Consider the following 26,894-nt stretch of genomic DNA (forward strand, 5'->3'; position numbering starts at 1 on the left):
ACTCATACACCACCACACTGGTACAGAACCACACTCATACACCACCACACTGGTACAGAACCACACTCATACACCACCACACTGATACAGCACCACACTCATACACCACCACACTGGTACAGAACCACACGCATACACCACCACACTGGTACAGAACCACACTCATACACCACCACACTGGTACAGAACCACACTCATACACCACCACACTGGTACAGCACAAGACTGATACAGCACCACACTGGTACAGAACCACACGCATCACGCAACCACCTGAAGAACCCACACATACACACACACTGGTACAGACCAACTAAACACAACCACAATGGGTGAGACAACTGGTACAGCACAAGACTGATACAGCACCACACTCATACACCACCCCACTGGTACAGAACCACACTCATACACCTCCATACTGGTACAGCACCACACGCATACACCACCACACTGGTACAGAACCACACTCATACACCACCATGACAGACACACTCATACACCACCACACTGGTACAGCACCACACTGGTACAGAACCACACTCATACACCACCACACTGGTACAGAACCACACTCATACACCACCACACTGGTACAGAACCACACTCATACACCACCACACTGGTACAGCACCACACGCATACACCACCACACTGGTACAGCACCACACTGGTACAGAACCACACTCATACACCACCACACTGGTGCAGCACAAGACTGAAAGACTGCTGCACCAGGACGCGGTTACATCGGAGTGAAAAATAAAATGTAACGAAGCAGTCCGCAGAGCTCCACCTGCGTGATACAGCACACAGCAGGGCTGCATCGGCCCCTGCTGAAACCGGAACAGAGAACTTCTACTCTCCTCTGTAGACCATTTCAAAGCAGCTTCCTTTTAGCACACTTCACACAGCTAGAGGCTTCAGCAGTGAGTAGGCAACCCAGTTACATAAGACACAGCATGCAAGGGCCCGGAGAGATCCTGTTTCCTGTGTGAGTGTGTGCATGTGTGTGTGTGTGTGTGTGTGTGTGTGTGTGTGCGTGCGTGCATGTGTGAGAGTGAGCGTGTGTGAGAGAGAGAGTGTGTGTGATTGTGTGCGTGCATGTGTGAGAGTGAGCGTGTGTGAGAGAGAGAGTGTGTGTTAGTGTGTGCGTGCGTGTGTGAGAGTGAGCGTGTGTGTGAGAGAGAGAGTGTGTGTGTGTGTGTGTGTGTGTGTGCGTGCGTGTGTGAGAGTGAGCGTGTGCGAGATGGTGTTTTTGTGTGTGTGTGTGAGTGTGTGTGAGCATGCAGGTGCGAGTGTGAAAAATAGACCCTAGCACTTCTCCAGCAGAACTCCTTACACAGGTAAACTCCTCCAGAGGAACTCCTTATATGGGCCTCCTGCAGGTGTGCGCAATTCAAACCCCAGGAAACAGAGCTGCGGCCATTTCCTGCGTCGCCACGGGCGGAGGACCGGCGCTTGACACGCATTAAACTTTTCACATTAAGCGTTTCCAGGTCACCGGACGGAACCGAGAACGCCGACGTTCCTCTGGTGCGTTGCCAGGTAACCCGGGCAGAACCGAGAACACTCCGGTTCCGTTCTCTCAGGTTCCAGAACCAGTCCACAGCATGAGGACCGCAGCTGGCTCGGACGGGCGGGGCCGTGACCACAGGTAACAAATGCAGAGGAAGAAGAGACTCACGCACACTCACACACACTCACGCACACTCACGCACACTCACGCACACACACACTCACACACACTCACACACAAATACAGACACACGCAGGCTTCTTTCTTCAACCGACGCAATCTGTCCTTAACTTCCAGCAATGAACTGACGCGAGCCTTTCCCAGTTTTCAATTAGCACCTTTTCCTATGAACAAAATGAGGGGGAAATGCATCAGGAAGGTTTTTCCAAGCGATTTAAATCAGTCTCTGAGAGACAGGGGCTCGTCTTTTTCCCGATGCACGTCGTCTTTAACCGTGAAAAGTCATCTCCAGCAGGCATTCCTTCTCCCCTTTCGCTACCTGCTCTGAGCACCGCCCGCACACGTCACGCTCCACGCGAAGCCCGGCGCGTAATTAAAAACTCTTAATCTCAGTTCATCCGCGTGTGTCATCTCTTTTGCAGGGTTTCAGCCAGGGCGATGAACTCGGGCAACGGGTTCAGCTCCGCTCCGCTCCGTCGTCCACCAGAGCGGCCATCGAGACACGCCGCACACGCGGGCCTCTACGCTAGCCTTTTTTCCGCTAACGTTAAAAGAGTCGAAAAAGCGCACTAATGCACCCCCAATTAGTGGACGTGCTCCTAAATTATTTTTTCCCCCAGTTAGCGCTCATCAGTTTTCAGGAGCAAGCGCTCCTAAAAAAAAAAAAAAAAAAAAAAGGGAGCACTGGCAGAGCGCTGGTTTTGGAAGTAACTGCAAGCGTTGCGCACTGCAGGCACCGGGGCCAATCTGCTTCCCCTTATCAGTGAGGCAAGCAGGAGGGGAGGAGAGGTCAAAGGTCACGCGGGGGCCCGGCCGCGAGCCGGCGGAGCTCGGCGGTTGCCATGGCTGCGCGTGTGTCATCGCCCGCGGCGAGGGCCTCCGGGGGGGGGGGGGGGGCGGCGATTGGCAAGTGGGCGTCGGCCGCGCGTGGGCCAGCTCTCGGGGAGCGGCACGGCACGGCCACCCCTCCCCCCCTCCCCCCCCAGCAGAAACCTCCGGAACCTGCGTGAGAGAAGCTGTGCCCTGCAGCAGCTCAGGCAGGGACAGGAGACTGTGCCCTGCCTGCCTGTGTCCTGCCAGCCTGTGCAGCATAATGGGGAAGGTGCTGGTCTTGTAACCTAAAGGTCACAGGTTCGATTCCCAGGTAGATACACTGCTGTGGTGCCCTTGAGCAAGGCATTTAACCTGCACTGCTTAAGTATATATCCAGCTGTATAAGTGGATAAGAGCATCTGCTAAATGCTAAACGTTTTACAGTCTATGGTTAGGACACAGGTGAGCGGGGAAAAAAAGCTCAGGTAAGAACACAGGCGGGAAAGGAGAGCACAGGTTAGAACACAGGTGGGAAAGGAGAGCTCAGGTAAGAACACTGGTGGGAAAGGAGAGCACAGGTTAGAACACAGGTGGGAAAGGAGAGCACAGGTTAGAACACAGGTGGGAAAGGAGAGCACAGGTTAGAACACAGGTGGGAAAGGAGAGCACAGGTCAGGACACGGGTGGGAAAGGACAGCACAGATTAGGACACAGTTGGGAACAGAGGGGACAGGCTAGGACACTGCGTTTTTGGCAGTAGCAGTGGGTGCGTGTTTGGCAGCGGTGGTGGGTGCGTGTTTGGTAGTAGCGGTGGGTGCGTTTAGTGGTGGGTGCGTGTTTGGCAGTAGCGGTGGGTGCGTTTAGTGGTGGGTGCGTGTTTGGCAGTAGGGGTGGGTGCGTGTTTGGCAGTAGTGGTGGGTGCGTGTTTGGCAGTGACGGTGGGTGCGTGTTTGGCAGTAGCGGTGGGTGCGTGTTTGGCAGTAGCGGTGGGTGCGTTTAGTGGTGGGTGCGTGTTTGGCAGCGACGGTGGGTGTGAAGACACGCCCGTCAAAACAGCCCTCCAGGAAAACAGAGGGCCACACGCACAGCCTGGTCATATGACAGCGTGTAGAGCCCAGAAGCATACCAAAAAAAACCCCACTGTCTGTCAACGTCAGCTTACCGTGCGTCCCCCCCCGTTTCGAAACCGCCCCGCCTCTCAAAACCAACACAGGGGAGAGAAGAAGAAGAAGAAAAAAAAAAGAAACAACAAAGAAAAGCTCCAGGTCGCTAAAGTCTGGATACTCTAGGGAACGGTCAGACGCTCTGTGGTACAGACGCTCTGTGGTTCAGTTCAGACACTCTGTGGTTCGAACGCTCTGTGGTTCAGGTGCTCTGTGGTTCAGACGCTCTGTGGTTCAGGTGCTCTGTGGTTCAGACGCTCTGTGGTTCAGGTGCTCTGTGGTTCAGGTGCTCTGTGGTTCAGACGCTCTGTGGTACAGACGCTCTGTGGTTCAGTTCAGACACTCTGTGGTTCGAACGCTCTGTGGTTCAGGTACTCTGTGGTTCAGAAGCTCTGTGGTTCAGACGCTCTGTGGTTCAGGTGCTCTGTGGTTCAGTTCAGAAGCTCTGCGGTTCAGACGCTCTGTGGTTCAGGTGCTCTGTGGTTCAGACGCTCTGTGGTTCAGGTGCTCTGTGGTTCAGACGCTCTGTGGTTCAGTTCAGACGCTCTGCGGTTCAGTTCAGATGCTCTGTGGTTCAGACGCTCTATGGTTCAGTTCAGACGCTCTGTGGTTCAGTTCAGACGCTCTGTGATTCAGACGCTCTATGGTTCAGTTCAGACGCTCTGTGGTTCAGACGCTCTGTGGTTCAGAAGCTCTGTGGTTCAGTTCAGACGCTCTGTGGTTCAGTTCAGACGCTCTGTGGTTCAGAAGCTCTGTGGTTCAGTTCAGACGCTCTGTGGTTCAGACGCTCTATGGTTCAGTTCAGACGCTCTGTGGTTCAGAAGCTCTGTGGTTCAGTTCAGAAGCTCTGTGGTTCAGAAGCTCTGTGGTTCAGTTCAGACGCTCTGTGGTTCAGTTCAGACGCTCTGTGGTTCAGTTCAGATGCTCTGTGGTTCAGACGCTCTGTGGTTCAGTTCAGATGCTCTGTGGTTCAGAAGCTCTGTGGTTCAGTTCAGACGCTCTGTGGTTCAGAAGCTCTGTGGTTCAGTTCAGAAGCTCTGTGGTTCAGTTCAGACGCTCTGTGGTTCAGTTCAGACGCTCTGTGGTTCAGTTCAGATGCTCTGTGGTTCAGTTCAGACGCTCTGTGGTTCAGTTCAGATGCTCTGTGGTTCAGTTCAGACGCTCTGTGGTTCAGAAGCTCTGTGGTTCAGTTCAGACGCTCTGTGGTTCAGAAGCTCTGTGGTTCAGTTCAGACGCTCTGTGGTTCAGACGCTCTGTGGTTCAGACGCTCTGTGGAACAGACGCTCTGTGGTACAGACGCTCCACAGACAGCCTCCCGCTCGGGGAAAGGCGGAATAGTTTGCATTTCTGACGTGCCCCTGGACGGCTCAGCCGGATGTTTGACTTTTGGAGAAATTCAGGTTTGGCCCGTCGCTCCGGGGCACAACGGCACACGTCCCGTCCCGGGAACCAAACACGGGACGTTCCGGATACGAAACCCCCCGGCCCTTAGCAACCGCGGCGGGCCAGCCAACAACACGAACCACGAAAGATCGGGAAGTTTAACACCCCGTGAACAGTACTCTGCTTTTACATGAGAGGAACTCAAATGTGGCAAATTCACTTCAAAATGCAACGTTCAGAATTAGAGGAACCGGCCTAAACAGGACTACCTCCAAGACCCTAAATCATCATTAGCACAAGCCCACTGATGGTCATACGGTGTGTGTGTGTGTGTGTGTGTGTGTGCGGGTATGTGCATGCATATGTGTGTGTGTGTGTGTGTGTGTGTGTGTATCTAAAGATGCCACGACAGAGATGGCCAGTGTATCACTCTGCGTTTCGCACCACTGCCACGGCTCAGAGTGATCACACAGACACACACGTCAGCCACTCCCACCACTGGATGCCATCAGGGACACAGCAGCAGGCTCACCTGCGGGATTCAAACTCGCAATCCCCACACACCGCACTCTGATGCAAACTGACACCAACACCCAAAGCCATTTTGACATGTCCACCAGTTCTGACAGCTGCACAATAATGTTTGTGACGTGAACAGCCAATGAAAACGCAGGACTCCGATGACATAACGTGTCAGCTGAACACAGCCCAGAAGACACACGCATCCACGCACGGGTATCACTCCGAAAAAAACAATGCCCAGCGTGACCACGCCCCTCCAACCCAACCCTACGTTTAGGACTAGAATCTACAAAGCAGCAACAAAACTACCCGACACAGCAGCAAGCGGGGAAAAGCTTAGAAATAAAAGCAGCTCAAAGTGAGAGATCAACATCAGTGAGAGTGAGTCACCATCCATGCCAAGGAATGCGAAGAAACCAGCGAAAGGGAATAAAAATACTAACACAGACATACGCACAAAGAAACAAACACACACGTACACACATACACACAAAGAAACAAACACGCACACGTACACAAACAAACATATACACACACACACACAGAAACACACACACAACAAAACTAAAACCTCCAGAACTCTGCAGCGTGTTGAACGTTTGACTGATGCACAGAACCGATAAGCTTCATCAGTCCGGTCAGGTTTTTCCTGCAGTTCTCTTCTCTTGAGGTGGTGTACTGATGCTCCCCTTCCACCGCTGCTATCCTCTATTACATTACATCCATCTAGCAGACGCTCTTACCCAGAGCGACTTACACAACTTTTTACACAGCATTTACATTGCATCCATTTAAACAGCTGGATATAAGAACTGAATCAATTCCGGTTAAGTACCTTGCTCAAGGGTACGACGGCAGTGTCCCACCTGGGAATCGAACCTGCGACCTTTAGGTTACAAGACCTGTTCCTTATTCATTATACTACAATCCCCCCTCCTCTTCAGGGAGGGGACGAAAATCTGTGATGGGGCAGCCGTGGGGTCGGACAGTGCCGCTGCCATTTTATTACCTCTGCCCCCCCCCCCCGGGGTGAGCCGCAACAATTTGACTTCAATAATCACTTCCTGTACAGAACATGCAACCACAATCCCATTCCATTACAGTGTGTGTAACAATCCTCAAATTTATCAAATCATCAAATTTTATTTGTATAGCGTATTTTACAGCAGTTTTCACAATACGCTTTACAGACAACCCTGGCCTAAACCCCCACAGGAGCAAGCCTAAGGCAACAGTGGCAAGGAAAAACTCCCTGTGGCAGATGGGAAGAAACCCTGGAAGGAACCAGGCTCAAGGGGGAAACCCATCCTCCTCTGGTCGGCTCAGGGTGCCGACTGGTGACCAACATGTCAGTCAGTTTTATAAGGGTTATGATGTGACAATCAGTGTTCCATCATAGTGTGTGTGGCACGTAGTGTTCCACTGATGTGTGGGACGAGGCGTGGGGTGCACCCCTCCCCAGGTGTCCCCCAAACTTCATTCAGGCGACGACCCAGGACTCAAAGCGGATTTAGTGGGGCCGGGGGCCGAGGTACTGTACCCCCTCCCCCCCCCCAACAGTGCTCCAACAACCCAAAATTTCACAGACAGGGGCTTCATTGGGATTTAGTCAATAAGCCAGGCTGTGTTTTGACCAAGTAGAGTCAATGGTGAAGGGCCCGGGGATCCGACCCGCTCTATGTCCACATATGGACACGGGGACGCGTCCGAGGCACGGCAGGAAAACGCATCCGTCCGAAAAGGGGGCGGGGGGGGCGTAAACGGGCGTAGGGGAACGCAGGGGAGAGGGGTGCACTCAACCAGGAAGCCTCATGAAGGACTCTGGCACAGAATCCGCACCTTCCTGCCAAAATCTGCCCGTCCGCGAACCGCGCTGCCCCGACCGACCCCCATCGCACGGCGAGAACGAAGCCTCCTCCATTTTCTCCTTCCGAAAGGAACAGCAGTTCCTTTTACGCGGGGAGAGAAGCCACTTCGCTTGGGGGGGGGAAGGAGTGGCTCTGCTCACAGAAATCGGGACATCACACAGGGTAAGACTGCAAAAGCACATGCAGCACTGGCACGTCAGCACACTGAACAGCCCTCCCTCAACTCCCCTGCAAGTCCTCCACAGACATCATGGGCCCAGGTCTCCTGCACTTCCTCTGTCCTCCGGCAGAGATGCGCCTTCAATGTGATGTCACAGCGGGAGGTCACAGCCACAATCACATGAGGTGCATCTTGCTTGTGATGTCATAATGGGATGTCCAGAACCTAAGGAGATGCAGCTTGATTGTGATGTCATAATGGGACCACCTGGAGGTTTAGCGGTGTGCTTCTCTCTGCAGCCCACAATGTTCCACCAATAACAATACATTCTGCACCAATTACTATCCAAAAAAAAAACAAAAAAAAACAGGTGCAAAGTGTGATCCAATTATAAAGACACACTGAAAGGAAAATGTCCAAGACGTACAGAGCCAGCCTGATTTACCCTCCTCACAGACCCCAAACTATATCAGCTATATGAGAAGCATCCATGGCCCATGTAAAAAAAAACAAACAAACAAAACAAAAGCAATATGAAACCCTCACTGACTGACTGAGCTGAGAAGCGCGAGCTCTGTGGGACAGAGAGTTGAGTCACTCAGGCGCTGTCCGCTGCCCTCCCAGCCGGCCGCCGCCTTTCAAAAACGCACCGTCGGCCAGAAACGAAAGCGAAAGTCACGGGGCAAAGACCTTCGCTTCGCCGCGTGCCAGCGTGCCCGCGGGAGGGCACGGGCTGGGCACCGTCAGCAGCCGAACGGCGGAACGCGTGTCCCAGCACACGCGATGGCCGTGCGTCTGGAATCAGTAAAACCTCCAAACCCCGCTCAGGCGTCGCTGAATAGACCATTCGGTACCGCAGCCGTTCACGGCGAATGGCAAACGTAACTTTAATACGCCAAAAGCCTTTGTGGTCCAATGAGCTACCGAGGAGTGCATTATCAACAAAAAAAAAAGACAGGAATGCTTATGAAATCTTCGTTCTCACGCTTACAAGTTCGCAACTGGGACAGCACCGCAACGTTACTTCGATTGTGCGCGATTCATGGAACTACACAGTTACGGCGGTATCATCGATACGTGGATCATCGAGAGGTGATCTATCGTATGTTTTCCATACTGATCATTTACAGGGAAGCCCCAGAGTTGCCACGGGAACGTCTCGATATCAGGGAATCACGGGCCCAGCAGACAGGTGTTCCAGAGGTGGCAGGGGCGTCCCGTTTCGAGAAGCCCATAAAGCCCATTACGGATTTGGGGCTAATCTGGCCTAAAACGTGCTTATCCAGGTTTAGCGCGCGCGGCAGAGGGATAAGCACTCGCACGTTCCCCCCCCCACCCCCCCCAACCCCACGGCGGTAATGAACCCAAAGCTCAAACATAAACCCCCCCCTCCCCCGCACCACTCCCCAAGTCACACGGGGAGCAGCAGCAGTCAGGCAGCAGAGCTACACCATACAGAGAAACCCCCAATACGACGAGGGTCAGGCTGTCAGCGGTCAACCAGAAATTACCCACAGTTCCGTTCACCGGAGCACTGCCCATTTCCGCTGCCTTGCCCCAGTCCGCTAACCGCAATGCCCAGTTTGAACCAGCCAATGAGAGGCAAGTATTTACGCCCCGTAACACACACACACACAGAGGGACAGTCCCGGGACCCAACTGATGCTCAGCACTCACCCTCTCACTCTCACACACCCACTCAGAATTACTCTCACCCTAGAGGTCTCTCTCTCACACTCACCCTCTCAATCTCTCTCTCACTCTCACTTTCACTCTCTCTGTTCTAACTCACTCTCCCTCTCTCTCTCATTCACTCTAACCCTCTCTCTCTCTCTCTCTCTCTCTCTCCCACTCTCTCTCTCTCTCTCTCTCCCAATCCCTCTCTCCTGGCTTCCAGACCATCCTCCTGCAGGTATAAGCTGGCTCTGTGCTCTCCGAGCCCGCCAGCAGAGTTCAGTTCCAGTTAGCTCCAGCTTACCCACCACAGTAATCCAACCCCCCCCCCCCCCCCGTCTCTAACCATCAAAATGGAGGTGTACTCATCTTGGATCACTGATGATGCTCTTTCCATTTGTCTAAAAACAGATAAACTCTGCACCCAGCCTGGGTGTATTTTCGCATCCAAAATGCCCGGAGATTTCCACCCGTCACATAGAGATTTCTGCTTGGTTCAAAAAGGCCAAGATTATTTCACACAGGGACCGTTTGATGCGCGATATCGATGACTTGTACACGCTCGTAGACTTTTCATATTCGGCACACACACTTCAAGGCTAAGGACTTGGCAATGATTTACTGTTATATGTACAAGACCAATCACTGACTGGCACTCTCAATGTATGGATGCGTCAAGATGGCAGCTGGCACTTTCATTTCCACAACCACTGCCTGCACCTACCAGTGCGTCAGCAGGCAGGACATCTTAAGAGTCATTTCCTCCATGTCCCCATAGGCAAATTAATTTCACCAGTTTTCATCCAGGTATATTCATGAGTTTTAAGTATGTGTGTGGAGGTACGGACCGCAGTACAAGCGGAAGTACTGACCACGGTGCGTGTGGAGGTACTGACCACGGTACATGTGGAGGTACTGACCGTGGTGCATGTGGATGTACTGACCATGGTGCATGTGGAGGTACTGACCGCAGTGCAAGCGGAAGTACTGACCACGGTGCGTGTGGATGTACTGACCACGGTACATGTGAAGGTACTGACCGCAGGGTGTGTGGAGGTACTGACCGCGGTGCATGTGGAGGTACTGACCGCACTCAACCAGGGGTCACACTGGACAGCCAAAAAAACTAAACTAAACAGACAAGGCACATCATAACATAGTGCTGAATCACAAAAAAAGATTCCCTGGAAACAAAATGCATAAAATAGAAAGCTTTCCTAGACACAACCACCACTTGGCAGCACTTACGTGCTCATTAAACAGCTAAAGTGAAATTGGACAATATCCACAAAATGCAGCAGTCTTCATCAAGAGGCTGACATACCCTAACAGGAACAACGATAATGTGAATCAGCTGGCTAAGACGACAGCTGCATTGTCTTCCAGAAAGATTTTTGAACGAAGAAACACTGCCCTCAAATGCAAAGACCTGACCAGCAGTACCACTGAGATGCATGTTTATATGCCAAGGATTTGAGTCAGTCCAACTAGGCCACAGATGCCCAAATTCACATCTCCATTTGCTTGAAGGCACATAGCCTAGGACTGGAATTATTTCTTTTATTTTTTTTAATGTTGCTTTCAATTTCCTCAAATCATTTCAGTGCTGGGTGACTTGATATTTTGTTTAACTACAATACAGACTTTCTGGAAATTGAAGTGTCACAAAAATGTTGTTGCGTTCCGTTGAAAGCCTCAGGAACAGATAAAACAGTCAAAATCATACCCCTTCATGCCAGTTTGCCCCGACTTTCCATAACAGCAGAAGATCGCAGCAAAATAAAACAACAAAAACAATACACTATAGTACCGTGTCTGGCCGAACGAACAAACGAACGACACCGACTTCAACCCCATAGTATATTCGACTGCAAGTTATTCGACCACCTCAATCGAACACAGTCATCAGCTTGGGAACACGGGAAACGCCGCTGTTCACTGACGGCTAGAGAGCATCGGGGCACCTCTCCCGCGTGCGTGTTTGACGCTGCGCGCTGATCCGAGCTTTTCAATCACTACACTGTATCCATCGGTTCAATAAAGAAAGAGGGGAATGTCATGTGAGTTACTGGGCCGTGTGTAACTACATGTTGCAAGCGAACCACGGTGACAAAGACATCGACAACCCTACAATAAACAACGATCACCGACAATACTTAAGCTAGTTGGCTGGAAAAAAAACTGCAACGATGCACATAGCATAACACCACTGAATTCCATTCTGATTCATCCTCTCATGCAACACACGTCTAGATCTGTAGCTAGCAACCTAGCTGGTTGGCAAACATTGCAAGGTACGGTGCAATTTCCCTCTTACAAGATTGCTTGCTGACATGTTGGTCATTTCGTTGAAACAAACCCCCCAGGCCGGTCTCGAGCAACTAGTCAACACCTTACCTACGTAGCTAGCTGTATTTTTAAAACCCACCTCGAAACATCAACCGTGGCCCTCTCTACCAGCTAAGCGGTCAAATTAGACGCACTAACCAAGCAAGCTAGCAGTGGCTACACTGTGAATATCGAGCTGGTTAATTGATATGTGTGTCGCCGATCCACCGTTACACGGCCACCAAAAAGCATATATTTTACGCATTAAAATCCATCATTAACTTTGCGTGTGAATGGCACCTTACCGAGTAGAAGCAGTTTCAACTCCCTCCTCGCGTCTCGCTTGTCGCGGCGTAGCTGCTTGTCGATTTCGGCGTTGATTCTTTTCGACTCCTTCGCCTCTTCGCTCAGGCAACAAGCCATCATGGACTCTAAAGTCATCACCTCTGTTTTCAAACGCCCGATTTTAACGGGGCTTTAGTCCAAAAAAAAACACCACAACTGTCTCCGGTTCGTCGTGGTGTTTCCCCGACCCCTCGGGTTTGGATATGGGGAGATCGGGGGAGGTTAGAAAAAGTGAGAGGTTTGGAAGGGAGTGGGGGATGGGGTTTGGGGGGGGCCTCGCTCTCAAGTTGCTCCCTCTAACCGTGAGGTATCCGACTTCCCCCGCGCAAGGACCGGGGAGGAAGAGGGTAGGGGTGGCGCTCCAGCGGCGGAGTAGACGGAGGGAGGCCCAATGCCTGTTATCCTTCTTCAGTCCCAAATTGGCTGCCTCGGCGATTCGTTTATATGCCAGGAGGGAAAACCTGGGCTAACAATATCCTCTCTTTCACAGTTTCTCTGACACTCCTTATGCTCCGTAAGTCTCGGTCTTGTGCGCTTTACCAAAAAGAGTCCAGGTCCAGCAGACGACGGAGCAAACTGGGCTGTCGCGACATCCGTGCCCGTTTCTGTGCAAGCCGCCCCCGGAACCAAGCCCAGAAATGCCTTAGCAACAAAGAGCCCCCGTAAAACGCGTACCCATTAGCTGGCAAAAGAAAAACACCGCCGCTCACTTAAAAAGATGAAAATGACAATACATTGAGGAAAAAATACGCCCCTCTCTTTAATAAAATAGCTACGATAGCTAGCTAGTGTTGGTGATATAAGTAGCGCACGACGTTAGGTGGCTAGCTAGCAGATAGCTAGCTAGCTAAATATATAATATTTAATAGCTAGCTAGCTGCCAAAATGTCAACATTTTAGGGGCAATGATTTCAGTTTTCTGTATTTACAAAAAAAAATCTTTACAGTGGACGGGGGTCTTATCTTTCCATACGATTTTACGCCCCTTTTTCCTTTTTTCCAGCTAACTAATGATCCCTGCTCCGTCAGCCCCCGGTAAGATATTGAACAGAAAACAGGGGTATATGGTGCACACTAACATGATGTAGGCGATACTAGGCAACATAAGTGACCGACGGAAAGGGAGTAAATTAAGGCACGGCCATGACGGGTCACGGCAAATCGGAACGGGAGAGGCGGGACATGTGGTCGGTGTGGAGGCGTATTCTTAAGATAAATCAAGTTTGGTCGAGAAAGTATTTAGATCAAACTCTTGCAGGGGCGTGTCATTCAATTTTTACAGTGGCGACAGACTTTGGGAGAAGAACTGAATAGCATAGATTAGGGTTTGCTGACAATGGATAAGACAGTGATTAGAAATGACATCTTCAATGTGTATGCTAGTATTCATTTTATTCGTTGCTTACCTTACTCAAGTTATCTGGTTCACTGATTGTGTACCTTAGCGAGCGAAATTTAACGTCAGAGTAAATCCCATTAATCTAGCTACCTCGCTTTGTTGACAGTCATCAGATGTAATCGAACAGTATTGAAAATCTTATTTTCATGTCAGAATGTGGATATATTCAGCCAACGCTGCACCTAACACCAGCATTGAAATGTTTTTCTCGTAACCGGCAATGGCAATACAAAATGGAGATACGCTAGTGAAAAATCGACCTCGTTCAAGGAATAGGACGTCTCTAAGTGGCATTTTGTCATTATTTCTGTCGAGTGACTGGTTATCACACCATCTTTATGGTGTACAATAAAACACGTCTGGGCTATTATCCAAACAAGCCCGTTTCCGTGCCAAATGTGATGAGGAACTAGATAATGTGCTCAGCCAATGGACGAAATTGTGTTCATATGTGCGAGTGTGGGAAGTAACTACATAATACTCATGGTATGCTACATTTAATTCAGTCCGTATATGTAACATATTGTGTACAAGCACAACCTAGTAACGTTTTGGTTGGCTACACGAAAAACAAGTACTGTAACATAAGTTAAAGATTATAATGTGTTGTGTTCTGATGGCTAAGCTGCGTGAACGTAATATAAACTAAACACGAGTGTTAATGTGACCAATGAAAAGATCTTGGTAATAGCGATGTCATCTCCTTTTCATGTTCAAATTACGGTAATGTTTATGACAAAAACAAAACACACACACAATTGTGCTTCAAAGATTGAACATCTTAACTGTCCTCATGATTCATGTCACATATGTTGAACCCATATATAGGTATACTTTTTAATTTTATGGTGACTTTAAGTAATTGGTCGTTATGTGGTTAGATGGGTTTTACGCCAAACAGCTGTAAGGTATCTGTTATGCATTATACCGACCCAGTTTGGGTATTTGACCAACATATTCCAGATCGCTCAGATATTCTTTGATCCCTTTCCTTTGATTTGTACCACTAACTTCCAATGAGGGTAGTCATTAAATGCTGATGACCCCAACATATACAAAACCTATTTGTAATTTGTCCGCTGTTGCTCATAAGCACAACAAAAGCCGACTTCAATATTCATTACCAGAAGTAGGTTTATGAGCAAGAAGAAAAACATTCATCATATATATTTGTGAACTGTGAAAGTTCCCATTCAAACAGACCCCAAAATATGGCTCAGCACCCAACCAAAGGTTAACCCGGTGCGATGTGCTCACAGAGGTAGTGCAAGCAGGATCACTGATCTATACCGTTTAGCCATGATTGTGTCTATTTGATTAATTGGTGTTTTGCTTTGATCGTTTTGTATCCAAGGGGAACGTGAGGTGGTTCGGGGAGACTCGTCAACACTGTATCCTGTGTGTGTAACCCATTTCACCACTCACATTTTGCACCATTGTACATTGTCATTATTACTAGACATTCTGAACAATAAACGACATTGCTTTTAAGAAATTGGTTTAAAATTTGAGCTTAAAAGCACCGTCCAAAAATTTTTTTTTTTTTTTTGAAAGAAAGCATGCAGGTGAAGTTTTGCGGACGGATGAAAATTGGAACTTCTTTTTTTTAGTCTAGACTGGTAGCCTACTGGAACCTGGTATGACAGGCAACGCTTCGTTTCAAGCAACTACACTGACAGTAAAACGGGCACAGCAGGGGTCTGTTCACTACGCTGACAAAGACTCACATTTTGCACCGTTGTACATTGTCATTATTACTAGACACTCTGAACAATAAATTACATTAGTTTTAAGAAATTGGTTTAATTTTGAGCTCAAAAGTACTGTCCAAAATAATTTAGGAGTTCATACGCGTCACACAGATATCCGTGGTCCCCTGGGAAAGACAAATGAAGAACAACAGTGGCACACAGTGGACACATCGTGTAATTACATATCTGCGTCTGAGAAATAGAATCTACCGCCAGGGGGAGACCAATCCTAAAAAAATAAAACAAAACAACCACGCATGTGGATTGACCTGACATGTGCGGTGCTAAAGAAAATAGTTACATTCTATCTCTCTCCTTCTCTCTCTATCTCTGGTAAACAAGTATTCGACGGCCTTGGGGGGCTCCAAATCACAGCTGACCCAGGCACAGCCAAGACAACATTCAAAATCATAATTAAAAAATAATAATAACGGCATGACTGCAGTGTGTGATCGTTTCGTTTTCTTCTTCGTGCTGAGCTAACTCCAGGCGCCAAGCGCATTTGAAATATTTGACATATGTGCGTTTTAATGTCTGCTTATGAGCGAATTTTCCCCCTTCCCTCCAAAGATCCCGGCGGTGATTTCCTTGTTGTCCCGGAACAACTAAAACGTTTTGCTTCACTGTCCTTACACCTGCAGTGATCGGATTTGCTTTGTCGGGTATTACCACCTCCCAGTGACCCACAACGGGGGAGGTGCGTTTCAGCTCAATTTTGCCCCGCCTCGCCGCCTCCTTCCCTCCCTCTCTTGCTCTCTCGGTATCTACTGTCACCTGTTGTGTCACCCAACCGGCTTTACCTGTTGCCCAAAAAGGGGGTGTTTGAAAATATGTTTGAAAATATTTCACCTTCCAGTTTGCCTAGTTAACACCAGGGGAATCACTAGGCTACTAACCTATAGGGCACTGCTGTATGACGCTTCATAACACATTAATTGTAAACCATTATCGTCATACACGATTGTGTTTCGTACCTGTATCACGACATCATGCCAACATTTAAGTAACTAAAATCAGGACAATTTCGAATTATTTTTCAGTTGCTTTTTTTTTTTTTTTGCTGCGGTCGTCACAGGCAAATTCTGAGCTGGAATTCGTCATATCAAATTATCGGCAGTTACTTCTCTTTCGCTTCTTTATGTCCACATCTGGGTCCGCAAATGCTTAAGTCTTACGCAGTTTTATTGCACAACGCTTCCCGACTCTAGTTGGCTCAAAAAGGGTAAGTGTTTCAAAGATCGACAAAGTCTTTCTTTTTGGAACGGACGACGGGGCGAGCCTTTATCCGGAGTGGATTCGCAGCTCCAAGCTTTCACCCCATGCGCATTCCTTTACAGGTAGAACTGAAAAAAAAAACGTCTTTTCCGCTCACGCCCAACTTGGTGTTTGCGTGGTATGCGTTTCTGTGTCCACAACAGGTGTTTTTAGTCGCATTTGGTGTCGGCGGCCAATCTTCAGGAAAAAAAAATCTGGAAAGAGGGAAAAGTTGCTTCGCTTAGTTTATTAATAAACTTCAGCTGAAGATCGGTGGAGGCATTATGTGCGGAAGAATGGACACCCTTTCACTTTAAAAGTATGTTGAATCTTGTAATTCATACGGGTGTGTCGGCTGGCTAATGATTAGAATGTATGTTGTTGCCAGAATAGCCTAAATGGAACCGTTTTTATCTTTGTTTTACATTTAATCTGTTTAGGCAACTATTGTTTGCAGTCAGGGGAGCATAGTTTTGAATGAGTCAACACAAAATAAAAACAAAAATAAAGTGCACAGTCTACTTGTTCTTGTGGATGGAATTAGTGTGTATCACTGAGGCAAGCTTGGATCTTTTCGTTTCTACACCGTGGACAGAGACCGACTTGCAATTGGCAGGACCAAGTTTTTAGATGCTCCAATCATTTATTCGTGTAAACTTTGTCTTAAAAGTTTGTCTTCAACTTTGAAGGTTTAAGACTGCCGCAGACATTATGTTTTTCTTTTTTATAATGTTCCATACTGTTCAAAACCGGGTATAATTTGGTCAGTCTGGAGCCTACTGGAGTTCGTAGTTTTTACCAAAATTTTGTTTTTTACGCAATTGTTTCGATTTGCGCAACTTGGACAGGGACCGGAATTTCGGCAATGGGGGGTTGCTGGCGGCGGTGCCAACGGACCTGCCCGTGCTGTCTGACGGAGCAGGAGAGGAAGGACATCGAAGTGGACCGCGAGATACAGAGAATTCTTAAGCAGCAGAAGAAACGAGAGCGGAAGGAAGTTAAAGTTCTTCTCCTGGGTGAGTCAGACAGACAGACAGGTAGATTTTTTTAAAATTATTTGAATATGTTTACATATTATTCTTCATATTAACGTTCAGCCTTACCACATAGTGTCCGATTAATCATGAAGAGTGGGCAAGGAGGACCACAGCTGTTTCGGGATTTCTTACCTATTTCTGCTCATTATTTAATCACCCCAGTCATTTAAGTGTCCTTACACTGCATCTACACTTTTTGACACAGGAATGACAGTTGAAGAGAGTCCCTGTGTCCATATATATATACATATATATATATATATATGAACCTTGAACAAATTAATGAGTGAACTAGCATACATATAATTAAAACAGCCAGGGGTAGTTAGTTGAAAGCAAAACCTGCATGCATACCATGCCCCCAGGAAAGGAATCACCCTTGACTGGTATAGTGTGAGGCTTGAGGCAGAATGTGTCAACACGAAATGAAATGATGCACATTATACAATGCACCACAAGCTTAAGTACTACAGTGATCCTGCAACAAAAAAAAGCCTTTCTGTGATCTAATCCCAATCATAATTCCACAGGTAGAAACATCAAAGCCCTTCCAGCAAATAGAAGAGCAACAGGACTGGTTCCTCACATATTTCTTATCGTACACTTAAGCCCCTTCAAGGTGCAAGGCCACAAATATGAGATCAGAATATTCTTAACTCAACATTCTAATTCTGATGCAACCATCACAACTGGTAATTGAAAGCAACTGAGTTCTAGAACACTGATTTTCAAAAAACATTGGGGCGACATAGCTCAGGAGGTAAGACCGATTGTCTGGCAGTCGGAGGGTTGCCGGTTCAAACCCTGCCCTGGGCATGTCGAAGTGTCCTTGAGCAAGACATGCCCAAGATCACTCTGTCATTCTGGCCTGTACTCAAGCACTCTTCAAAATCACCAAATTCTGCCAAATTCAATCAGTTTTTTTTTTTGTTCTGCAATTTGTTCTCCTAAAATAAACCCCCATAAAAGTACATCTATGGCTACTGTGGCAAAGAAAAAGTGTTTAGGCGGGTAAATAGGGGACAGAAATTGGGAGGAACCAGACGCAATTATACCTGTTGCAAATAATCAACAAACGATAGTCTTCAATCAAAATCTTAATTAGCTTAGTGACGTATTGTAGTGGTAGACAAGAATGAAAGCCTGTGCCCTAACTGGCCCTTTCTCGGATAAGACCTCAGCACCTCAGTCCTACTGTAAAGTTCTCCTTCACACGTTCACCTCCCCCATCCCCCCTTTTTCTCCTCCTCCTCCTTCTCCCCCTCCTCCTCCTCCTCCTCCTCAGGCACCGGGGAGAGCGGGAAGACGACGTTCATAAAGCAGATGCGGATCATCCACGGAGAGGGCTATTCCGAGGAGAACCGCCGGGCCTTCGCCAAGCTGGTCTTCCAGAACATCTTCACCGCCACCAAGGCCCTGACCAACGCCATGACCACCCTCAGCATCCCCTACTCCAGCCCAGACAACCAGGTTCAGTACCGCCGACCGCTCCAAACATTACATTACATTACAGGCATTTGGCAGACGCTCTTATCCAGAGCGACTTACACAACTTTTTACATAGCATTTTACATTGTATCCATTTATACAGCTGGATATATACTGAAGCAATGCAGGTAAAGTACCTTGCTCAAGGGTACAACGGCAGTGTCCTTACCCAGGAATCGAACCTGCGACCTTTCGGTTACAAGCCCAGTTCCTTACCCACTGTGCTACACTCCATCCTACGAAACCCCTAGAGAGAAGTACCGGTCCAAGTGCAGGGAACAACCGCATAGTTAAACTTGGACCCTGAAGGTTAAACTGATTAACACTAACACAACGAGAACGGCAACAACGCAGTCTATGGAAAAAAATACAAGCGGTAGTTAAGACAGTTAATGCACCCAAGTTACCTACGAAAACAGCTGCCTAGTTACAACCCTAAGCTTACAGTCATTTACAGGGGGGTAGGGAGGGATTCACCTGCATCCTCGGCTGTTTGTCACTAGCCTTATTAGCTCTATTTGGGCGGGCTTGGACGTAGGCACCGAATTCAAATTGAAATATTAGCTCAGGTCCCAAATATCAGCTCAGCCTTTCGGTTTAAATTCTTATTTAACTGTAGAGAGATGGAATACGCTACATTTCCAAAAGTATGTGGACACCGGAACATCACACCTGCATGTATTTGTTGAACACCTCATTCCAAAACCATGGGCATTAATATGCTGCTGTGACAGCCTCCACTCTTCTGGGAAGGTTTTCCAGTAGATTTTGAAACACGGCTCCGGGGATTCCCCTCCATTCAGCCACAAGAGAATTAGTGAGGTTGGGCACTGATGTTGGGTGTAAGGCCTGGCTCGAAGTCGGCATTCCAGTTCGTCCCAAACGCGTTTGATGGGGTAGAGGTCAGGGCTCTGAGCAGGCCAGTCAAGTTTTTCTACACCAAATTCAGCAAACCATGTCTTTATGGAACTTGCTTTGCGCACAGGGGCATTGTCATGTTGGAAGATTCCCCTTCACTGGAACTAAGGGGCCTAGCCCAAACCATGAAAATCATCCCTAGACCTTTATTCCTCCTCCACCAAACTGCAGTTGGCACTATGCATTCTCCCAAACCCAGGTTTGTCCTCCAGATAGAGATTGCACAGCTGTATGCTTGATTTTATGCGCCTGTTAGCAATGGGTGCGACAGAAATAGACGAAACCAGCAATTAGAAGGGGTGTCCACATACTTTTGTAAATGTAGTGCATATCCTGAGAACCTATGTAAATCACTGTATGTGAATTTAAATTAGGCCCGTGAGTGTTTACGTCAATACCTTTTGAAAGCGAGTGTGCCTTAATGCTCCGTCTGCATTGCAGAACAAGGATTGCGTGTGGTCCAGGTGCACGATACACCCAGCAAGTAGGGCTTATGTTGTGTCTGAGAGCAGTGTTGCCATTCTCTAGCTGAGCAAAGTCATTGGGCCTCATTCGCAAAACTTTTCTTAAATTATTCTTACTTTTGTTCTTAAAAATGTTCCTACAAAAAAACAAAAAAAAACAATGAGATTCATGACACGTGCAGAACCTTTGTTCTTGTGCGTATCCCAGGTGTCTGAGATGATGAACGCTGGCTATTCGTAAATTTTATGCGCAATCCTGTTCATGTTATTTGCATTAGGAAACAGCCATAAACAAATACAGATAAGAAAAAAAATATGAATGCCAAAATGTTCTTTGAAACGTTCTTACACGTAGTTTACGATCAAACATGATCGTACACGTTTCAGCGAATGAGGCCCAATGTTCTCCGCGCGCAATGATGTTCTAAGCTGTTAGCACCCTTGACAAGACACCGCGTGTCCCAACCCAACAGCTGTACGCGCAGTGGATCCAGGACGTGGAGACGCGGCAGGTCACCACACTGGAAGCCCGACACACCGACGCCATCCGCCGCCTCTGGGCTGACCCGGGTATCAGGACCTGCTACGGCCGCCGTCGAGAGTTTCAGCTTCTGGACTCCACCGAATAGTGAGTCGCGTCAGTTAGGCGCATATTATCACCACTGCTGTGCATTTTCTTTCTTTTTTTTCCTGTTTTCCTTACCCGTTGTCCTATGTCGCGGGGTTAATGAGTAGAACTACTCCGTGATATTTCGAATGTTTCCACGCAGCTGCCGAGCGCTGGCGCAGTAACACTTCCTGGCTATGAGCTGACGCATAGTGGTCAGCAGAGGGCGCCATTGCCACTTAGAAAGCATGGCTGTAGTTTTGAACCTCGCTGAATTATCAACAGGGACCGGAATATTCTGCTGTCATTATCATTCAATTACCAGTTCTAATTCAGCCGCAGAAAATCTTTAATTTATTCCAAACGTATCTCAAAATGTTATTCATATGTTAATAATTGCAGTACAATGTTGCACAGCTGAGGCAATTCAGTCAATTCAGGAAATACGTTTCATTTAAAAATCCCAGATTGGAACATGCAGGAAATTAGCAAATTAGAATTTCCTAAATTGACTTAATTAAAATGTAATTCAACCTCAACCCTGTAATTCGATCTGTTATTAATATTCGACGTCATTCATCTTTTTGGGTTTTTTTTTAAATCCAAGGTGTATGTTTAAGAAATAACCAAGAAATGATGTCTCTATAATCATCTTTAGACATTGTACCCCAGTTTTTCCACACCTGGTTTATATACTGGACTAAATTCTAAATGGAACATGCAGAATAATCCAGGTCTCGAACATAAACAAGCAACCTGTTCCACTTGCTTCCAGCAGAGGGGGCCATTTTCCCACTTGGATTCTTGAATCTCCAGTTTGGTTAAATTCGTCCGTTTGATTTTTCTAATCCGTTGCTTACAAAGTAGCCACGATCACTGAAAGAAATGGATCAAATTACATGCACAGCAAATTGAATCACAGTGCAGTTTAAGTTCATTGTATTGTATGGGCACAAATATCCATAAATGGCATTTTTTCAGGGTGGGTTATGTAACATTATCTCCGTCTATTTGATCCATGGTAATTATCGTATCACAGTTCAACTGACTTGTTACTCATGCTCATAGTACAGATGTGGGGTTCATTAGATGCAATTACTGCCATCATTACCCACCCTGGAAACCAGCTAATTTCCCTTCATTTTCCCCCAGCTACATGAACAATCTTGACCGCATAGCGGCCCCAGGCTACATCCCCACTATGCAGGACGTGCTGAGGGTTCGAGTTCCAACCACAGGCATCATTGACTACTCCTTCACTGTCGAGAAAATCTCGCTCAGGTAAGTAGGCTATTCCTGTGCTTTTTTTGTTTGGTTTTTTTGTATTTTAAACGGTAATGAAATTCACTCAGTTCTTCAGAAACTGACAGACCCTGTTGGTTTTGCCAAGGGGCTATCTAGGGAGGAGTCGCAATGCCAATATGGCCTCATGGTGGTGCTACAGTCCTGAGTTTGAACATTAATAGTAAGAACAGTTGGCACTAAGCTAAAATTATCACTGCTTTCAGGAAGTATATATTTACATAGGAAGTTGTCAACAAATTGAAACAGCTGACCAGGTCATGTACTAGATGCAGACACCCAGCCATGACCCATGTGACTTCCTCCTCTCTCGTCGCCACAGAATTGTGGATGTCGGGGGTCAGAGGTCAGAGCGCAGGAAGTGGATCCACTGTTTTGAGAATGTGACCTCCCTCATCTTCCTGGCCTCCCTCAGCGAGTATGACCAGGTCTTAGAAGAAAAGGAGACTGACGTAAGGATCTGTGTGTGTGTGTGTGTGTTTGAGTATATCTGGGGTTGTGTCTGTGTCTGTATGCTTTCTCCGTACAGACTGCATCAAACATTCTCTCCAATTTTTGCCCTAGTTATGGTTGGCATGACAACGGTGGCATTCCCAAAGCGGAGTAATTTAACCGCACTAACCTTCCTCCACCTCTCTGCCCCTCTCCCATCCTGTCTCTCGAACTCTCCCCCAACCCCCCAGTTTTTGACTGGTGCCCCACTCATGATCTGTCTGCATGAACTGCAATGTTGGCTCTTCCATAAAAAAAATACACCCATTAATACTGCTGCTTTTGAATTAAAATAGACGCTCGCTTTACACATATTACGAGAAGCCAAAATGTTGAACCTCTTTTTTTTTTTTTTGCTGATGTTTGTGGCCATGTGAAAAATGTTAGCCAGCCCATTAGCATTAGCACCACCTGTTCAGTTACTTGTCAGGGCGAAATGACCATGATGGATGTGGCTGAAATGCACAGGGGAGAAAAATGAGGTCATTTGCATCTTAAATTATCACCCGAGGCGAGGGTGATGAATGAGCCTATATGTGCTGCAAAGGCTGTCGAGCTTCTGAACGTAAAAGGTCACCGAACTGAGGCAGGTTGCAGTCTGTGGAAACCGGGGTCATCTGATTCAAGAACACAGAGAAGTCTGAGAGGAATGGTACTTGCCTTCTCTTCATACAAAAAGAAGCAGTAATAGAACCACAACCTTCACGAAGAGGAGGTTAAGAGGAGGTTTAGCCTGCTCGGCCTTTCGGTTGCCGACTGACACAAAGACCACTTTGACACTTTAAAGCCCAGTTCAGACTGAACAGTTAGGTGGGCCGGGGCGGCCCACCTAACTTGGCTGTGCTCAGCCTGAAAGGACTGTGTAGGATCACCAACCTGCAAAGTCCAGGGTTGGGGTCGGGTGCAATGTCCGTCAGGGCAAGGGGTATGAGCGGAGTAGACCTGAGAGACTTCAATGCTCACACTGGCAATGACTGTGAAACTTGCAGAGGATGACTGGGAGGATTGGTCTCTCCAAACAGAAACCCGAGAGATGGCAACTGACTCTCGGTACGTTGAACGTTACCTCACTGGTGGGGAAGGACCCGGAGCTGGTTGAGAGGTACTAACTAGATATAGTTGGGCTCACCTGTACGCACAGTGTTGGTTCTGGAATGAAACTCTTTTTATAGGGAGTCGTCTCCTACTCAGGAGTAGTCCAGGGTAAGAGGTGCCTGGCAGGAGGGAGGATAGTCACAAGTCCTTGCCTGGTGGGTGCTCAGTTCACCGCAGTGGATGAGAGGGTCACTTGAATGCAACTACTGGCGGCATAGATGAAAACTCTGACTATTTTGTATGCACTTATGCACCTGTTGTAGGAACACCTCACAGAGTATTTGTCCTTCTTGGATAAGGTGGGAGGGGTGCTGGAAAAGGCCCCACCTACTTAGTCCACAATCCTACTGGGATACTTCAATGCTCACATTGTCAATGATTGTGTAACTTGAAGGGGATGATTGGGAGGAGTGGCCTCTCTGATCTGAACCTGAGTTTTGTTATGTTATTGGACTTCTGTGCTTGTCATCGTCCCCTTCCCCGTGTGGGACTGCTGCTAAGTCGATTATCTCCCTGTTACACTGTTCTGCTCAGGTCCCATCTCACTAAATCTGCCCCTCTCTACCGTTCTCCCCAAGAACCGCATGGAGGAGAGCAAGGCTCTGTTCTACACCACCGTCCACTCCCCCTGGTTCGTCCGTTCCTCCATCATCCTCTTCCTCAACAAGATGGACATCCTGGCTGACAAGATCCAGACGTCCGACCTGAAGACCTACTACCCCGGCTTCCCAGGTACGCCACACAGCACACGGCAGGCAGGAGGTGAAGTCTGCCCTAGCCCCCTACAGGACATGGATGGTTATTACGCCCTTACCAAGTCTGCATGCATGGCGCTAACCTGGCCAAGAACTGCTAGCACCTCTCATAATTTATGCATCCTCCTTCAATGGAGATAGTCTTGTCAGGAGAATGTCACCTAGTGATAGGACACTGGGTGAAGCTGTGAGTGACTTGCTGATTTGAACCAGTCATTATTTTTAATTGATGGAGAACAAAACCCTTTTGATTGGTTAAAACATGTGACTGACAGCTGATTATAACATCCCCCATCAGATATCATTACTTTTTGGTACTTGAAAGATCTTGAGAAGGTTGGAATCGATTCCATTTCAATTCAGTAAATAAAGTGAAACTCATTCACTGAAAAATCCTCACACAACATGCTGAGCATTCTTCAGTTCAGTAAAACGATTGGTTCATGAACTGAATTTCAGTTAATTTCTTGAATCAACTGAATTTATGAATTGGAACAAACTCCAATCCCTGATCACGGCACACACTTATTTGAGAATTACCTGCGTCTAACCAAACCCACCCACCCCTACCCCCAGGAAGGAAACGCGACGCTGAGGATGCCATGGATTTCATTTCGGCCATGTACCTGGAGCTGGCCCAGGACAGAGTGAGCCATGAGAACGTGAAGAAGCCGGTGTACTCGCACTTCACCTGCGCCACCGACACTCAGAACATTGAGCGGGTCTTCACCGACGTCAAGAACACCGTCCTCCTGGAGGCCCTGAGCCAGTTCAACCTGTATTGACCGCCCCCCCCCCCCCTCCAAAACCTCTAAGCTCAACACTGGGTGGGGGGGTTAGGGGGGGAGTTGTTTTTAATGCGAGTGGACACTGTGGTGCTCGTGTCCTCCATTCCGCCCCCCCCCCCGAGAGTGACGGGCGTTCTCCTTGGATTTGGGAGGAGCCCGTTTGAGATGCAGCCCAGAGTGCAGGACCTTAAATGACTGGGAGCGACGTGACCCTGTGTGGAGGGCAAAGGGCAAAGGTTACACTGTAATGTCAGTGTTTTTTTTGTTTTTGTCTTTTTTTTTTCTTCTCCCCGCCCCCCCACCCCCACCCTCACCCTCACCCACTGGGAACTCGCAGTACAGTAAATGACACTGAGAGTGCTGCGAGGACAATGTCACTGTTGGGTGGGGCTCTCCATTTTCTGTGCAGGATATCATTAGCCTGAGAAGAACAAAACACGACCTTGTCCTCTATCCAATCAGTCTTGTGTGTGTGTGAGTGTGTGATTTGAGGGTGCGGTACGCAGATCAGTGGAATTTTCCAGAACTAATCTGCTTTGATATACGTACCTGAGGAGCCCCTGATACATTACACAATCCACACCAATCAGTACCTCCCAATGTTCATACAGTGCATTTGAGATACTGGTTATCACTTTCTATGAATGGTTCTTCATGACAGAAATGCAGCTGCTCCACAGTCACTACATAGATGATCATAAATAATTCTAACATGGTGTGTGCCGCCTGGTAAGGCATGGTAATGTCATTTTCTGCATCATATATATATATACACACACAGATGGGTGACAAAGGAAAAACCTGAATAAATAAATGGAGAAACATAACGAATGCAGATGCTTCCATACAGGTGTACTGCACGATACAATTAAGCAATTAACATCCTATCATGCTCCATGGCATGTATAAAAATGGTGAGCAGGCCCTGTTGACGTCAATTTTGGATCAAGACGGCAAGAAAAAAAGATCTAAGTGGCTTTGAAAGAAGGTTCTATGGAAAAGATATCATTAAATAGGGTTGGAAAATGTGGTCAAAAGTGGTGCAGGATGTGATCAGACTGTCAGCAAGAACAATCCGTTGACAACTACATAGAGAGGGATACTACAGTAGGGTTGCAGTGCAGACACACCTCATTAAAAAAGACGAATGCAAATTTGAGAGTTCAGTGGTGCAAAAACCACAGGCATTGGTCTACAAAGATGTGGAAAAAAAGGTATATAGTCAAATGAGTCATCCTTCACCATATTCTCGACAAGTGAGCGAGTGATTATCCAAGCACATTTTCAGACTTGGTAATTGGTAAATGGGCTGCATTTATATAGCGCTTTTATCCAAAGCGCTTTACGATTGATGCCTCTCATCCACCAGAGCAGTTAGGGGTTAGGCGTCTTGCTCAGGGAGACTTCGACACGCCCAGTGCAGGGATCGAACCAGAACCAGCAACCCTCTGCAATCGAATCGAACCAGAACCCTCCGACTGCCAGACAACCGCTCTTACCTCCTGAACTATGTCGCCCCAGACTTAAATAAAATACAATTATTTTTCCATGACATTTAGCCTCTACCTATAAATGTTAGTAAGACCAAA

At 47.7% G+C, this 26,894-nt stretch overlaps 2 protein-coding genes across 7 annotated transcripts in view; one reads left to right on the forward strand and one right to left on the reverse strand.

Annotated features, from left to right (window-relative positions):
* The window catches only part of LOC135251354 (guanine nucleotide-binding protein subunit alpha-11), a 32,656-nt gene extending 19,629 nt beyond the window's left edge, over nt 1-13,027 (reverse strand). For 2 of the 4 annotated variants that reach the window (XM_064328710.1, XM_064328709.1), the window contains exon 1: nt 11,916-13,027. In XM_064328710.1, coding sequence (XP_064184780.1) covers nt 11,916-12,051 — 136 coding nt within the window. In that variant the 5' untranslated portion in view covers nt 12,052-13,027. The remainder of the gene's footprint in view (nt 1-11,915) is intronic. The other 2 variants (XM_064328711.1, XM_064328712.1) reach the window with 1 other exon arrangement.
* Nucleotides 13,028-15,889: 2,862 nt separating this feature from the next.
* On the forward strand, nt 15,890-25,766 carry LOC135251357 (guanine nucleotide-binding protein subunit alpha-11-like). Of its 3 annotated transcripts, XM_064328716.1 has the most exons (9): nt 15,891-16,327; nt 16,524-16,678; nt 17,208-17,375; nt 18,682-18,866; nt 20,740-20,894; nt 22,026-22,154; nt 22,498-22,627; nt 24,341-24,494; nt 25,094-25,766. In XM_064328716.1, exons 3-9 carry the CDS (start codon nt 17,225-17,227, stop codon nt 25,300-25,302), a joined length of 1,113 nt encoding a protein of 370 aa, XP_064184786.1. In that variant the 5' UTR covers nt 15,891-16,327; nt 16,524-16,678; nt 17,208-17,224; the 3' UTR covers nt 25,303-25,766. The 3 variants fall into 3 exon arrangements, with proteins under 3 accessions (XP_064184787.1, XP_064184786.1, XP_064184785.1); XM_064328717.1 differs by lacking the exon at nt 16,524-16,678 and having other exon boundaries at nt 15,890-16,442; XM_064328715.1 differs by lacking the exon at nt 15,891-16,327 and having other exon boundaries at nt 16,339-16,678.
* Nucleotides 25,767-26,894: the final 1,128 nt, after the last annotated feature.

Source organism: Anguilla rostrata, chromosome 3 (genome assembly GCF_018555375.3).
Source record: "Anguilla rostrata isolate EN2019 chromosome 3, ASM1855537v3, whole genome shotgun sequence".
Taxonomy (NCBI): Eukaryota; Metazoa; Chordata; class Actinopteri; order Anguilliformes; family Anguillidae; genus Anguilla; species Anguilla rostrata.

Bases quoted from the DNA above. Each gene is read 5' to 3' on its own strand.
- LOC135251357 (XM_064328717.1), top strand. From the start codon at position 17,225: ATGGGGGGTTGCTGGCGGCGGTGCCAACGGACCTGCCCGTGCTGTCTG. The intron at 17,376-18,681 runs GTGAGTCAGACA...CCTCCTCCTCAG, and splicing joins AGTTAAAGTTCTTCTCCTGG to GCACCGGGGAGAGCGGGAAG. The intron at 22,628-24,340 runs GTAAGGATCTGT...GTTCTCCCCAAG, and splicing joins TAGAAGAAAAGGAGACTGAC to AACCGCATGGAGGAGAGCAA.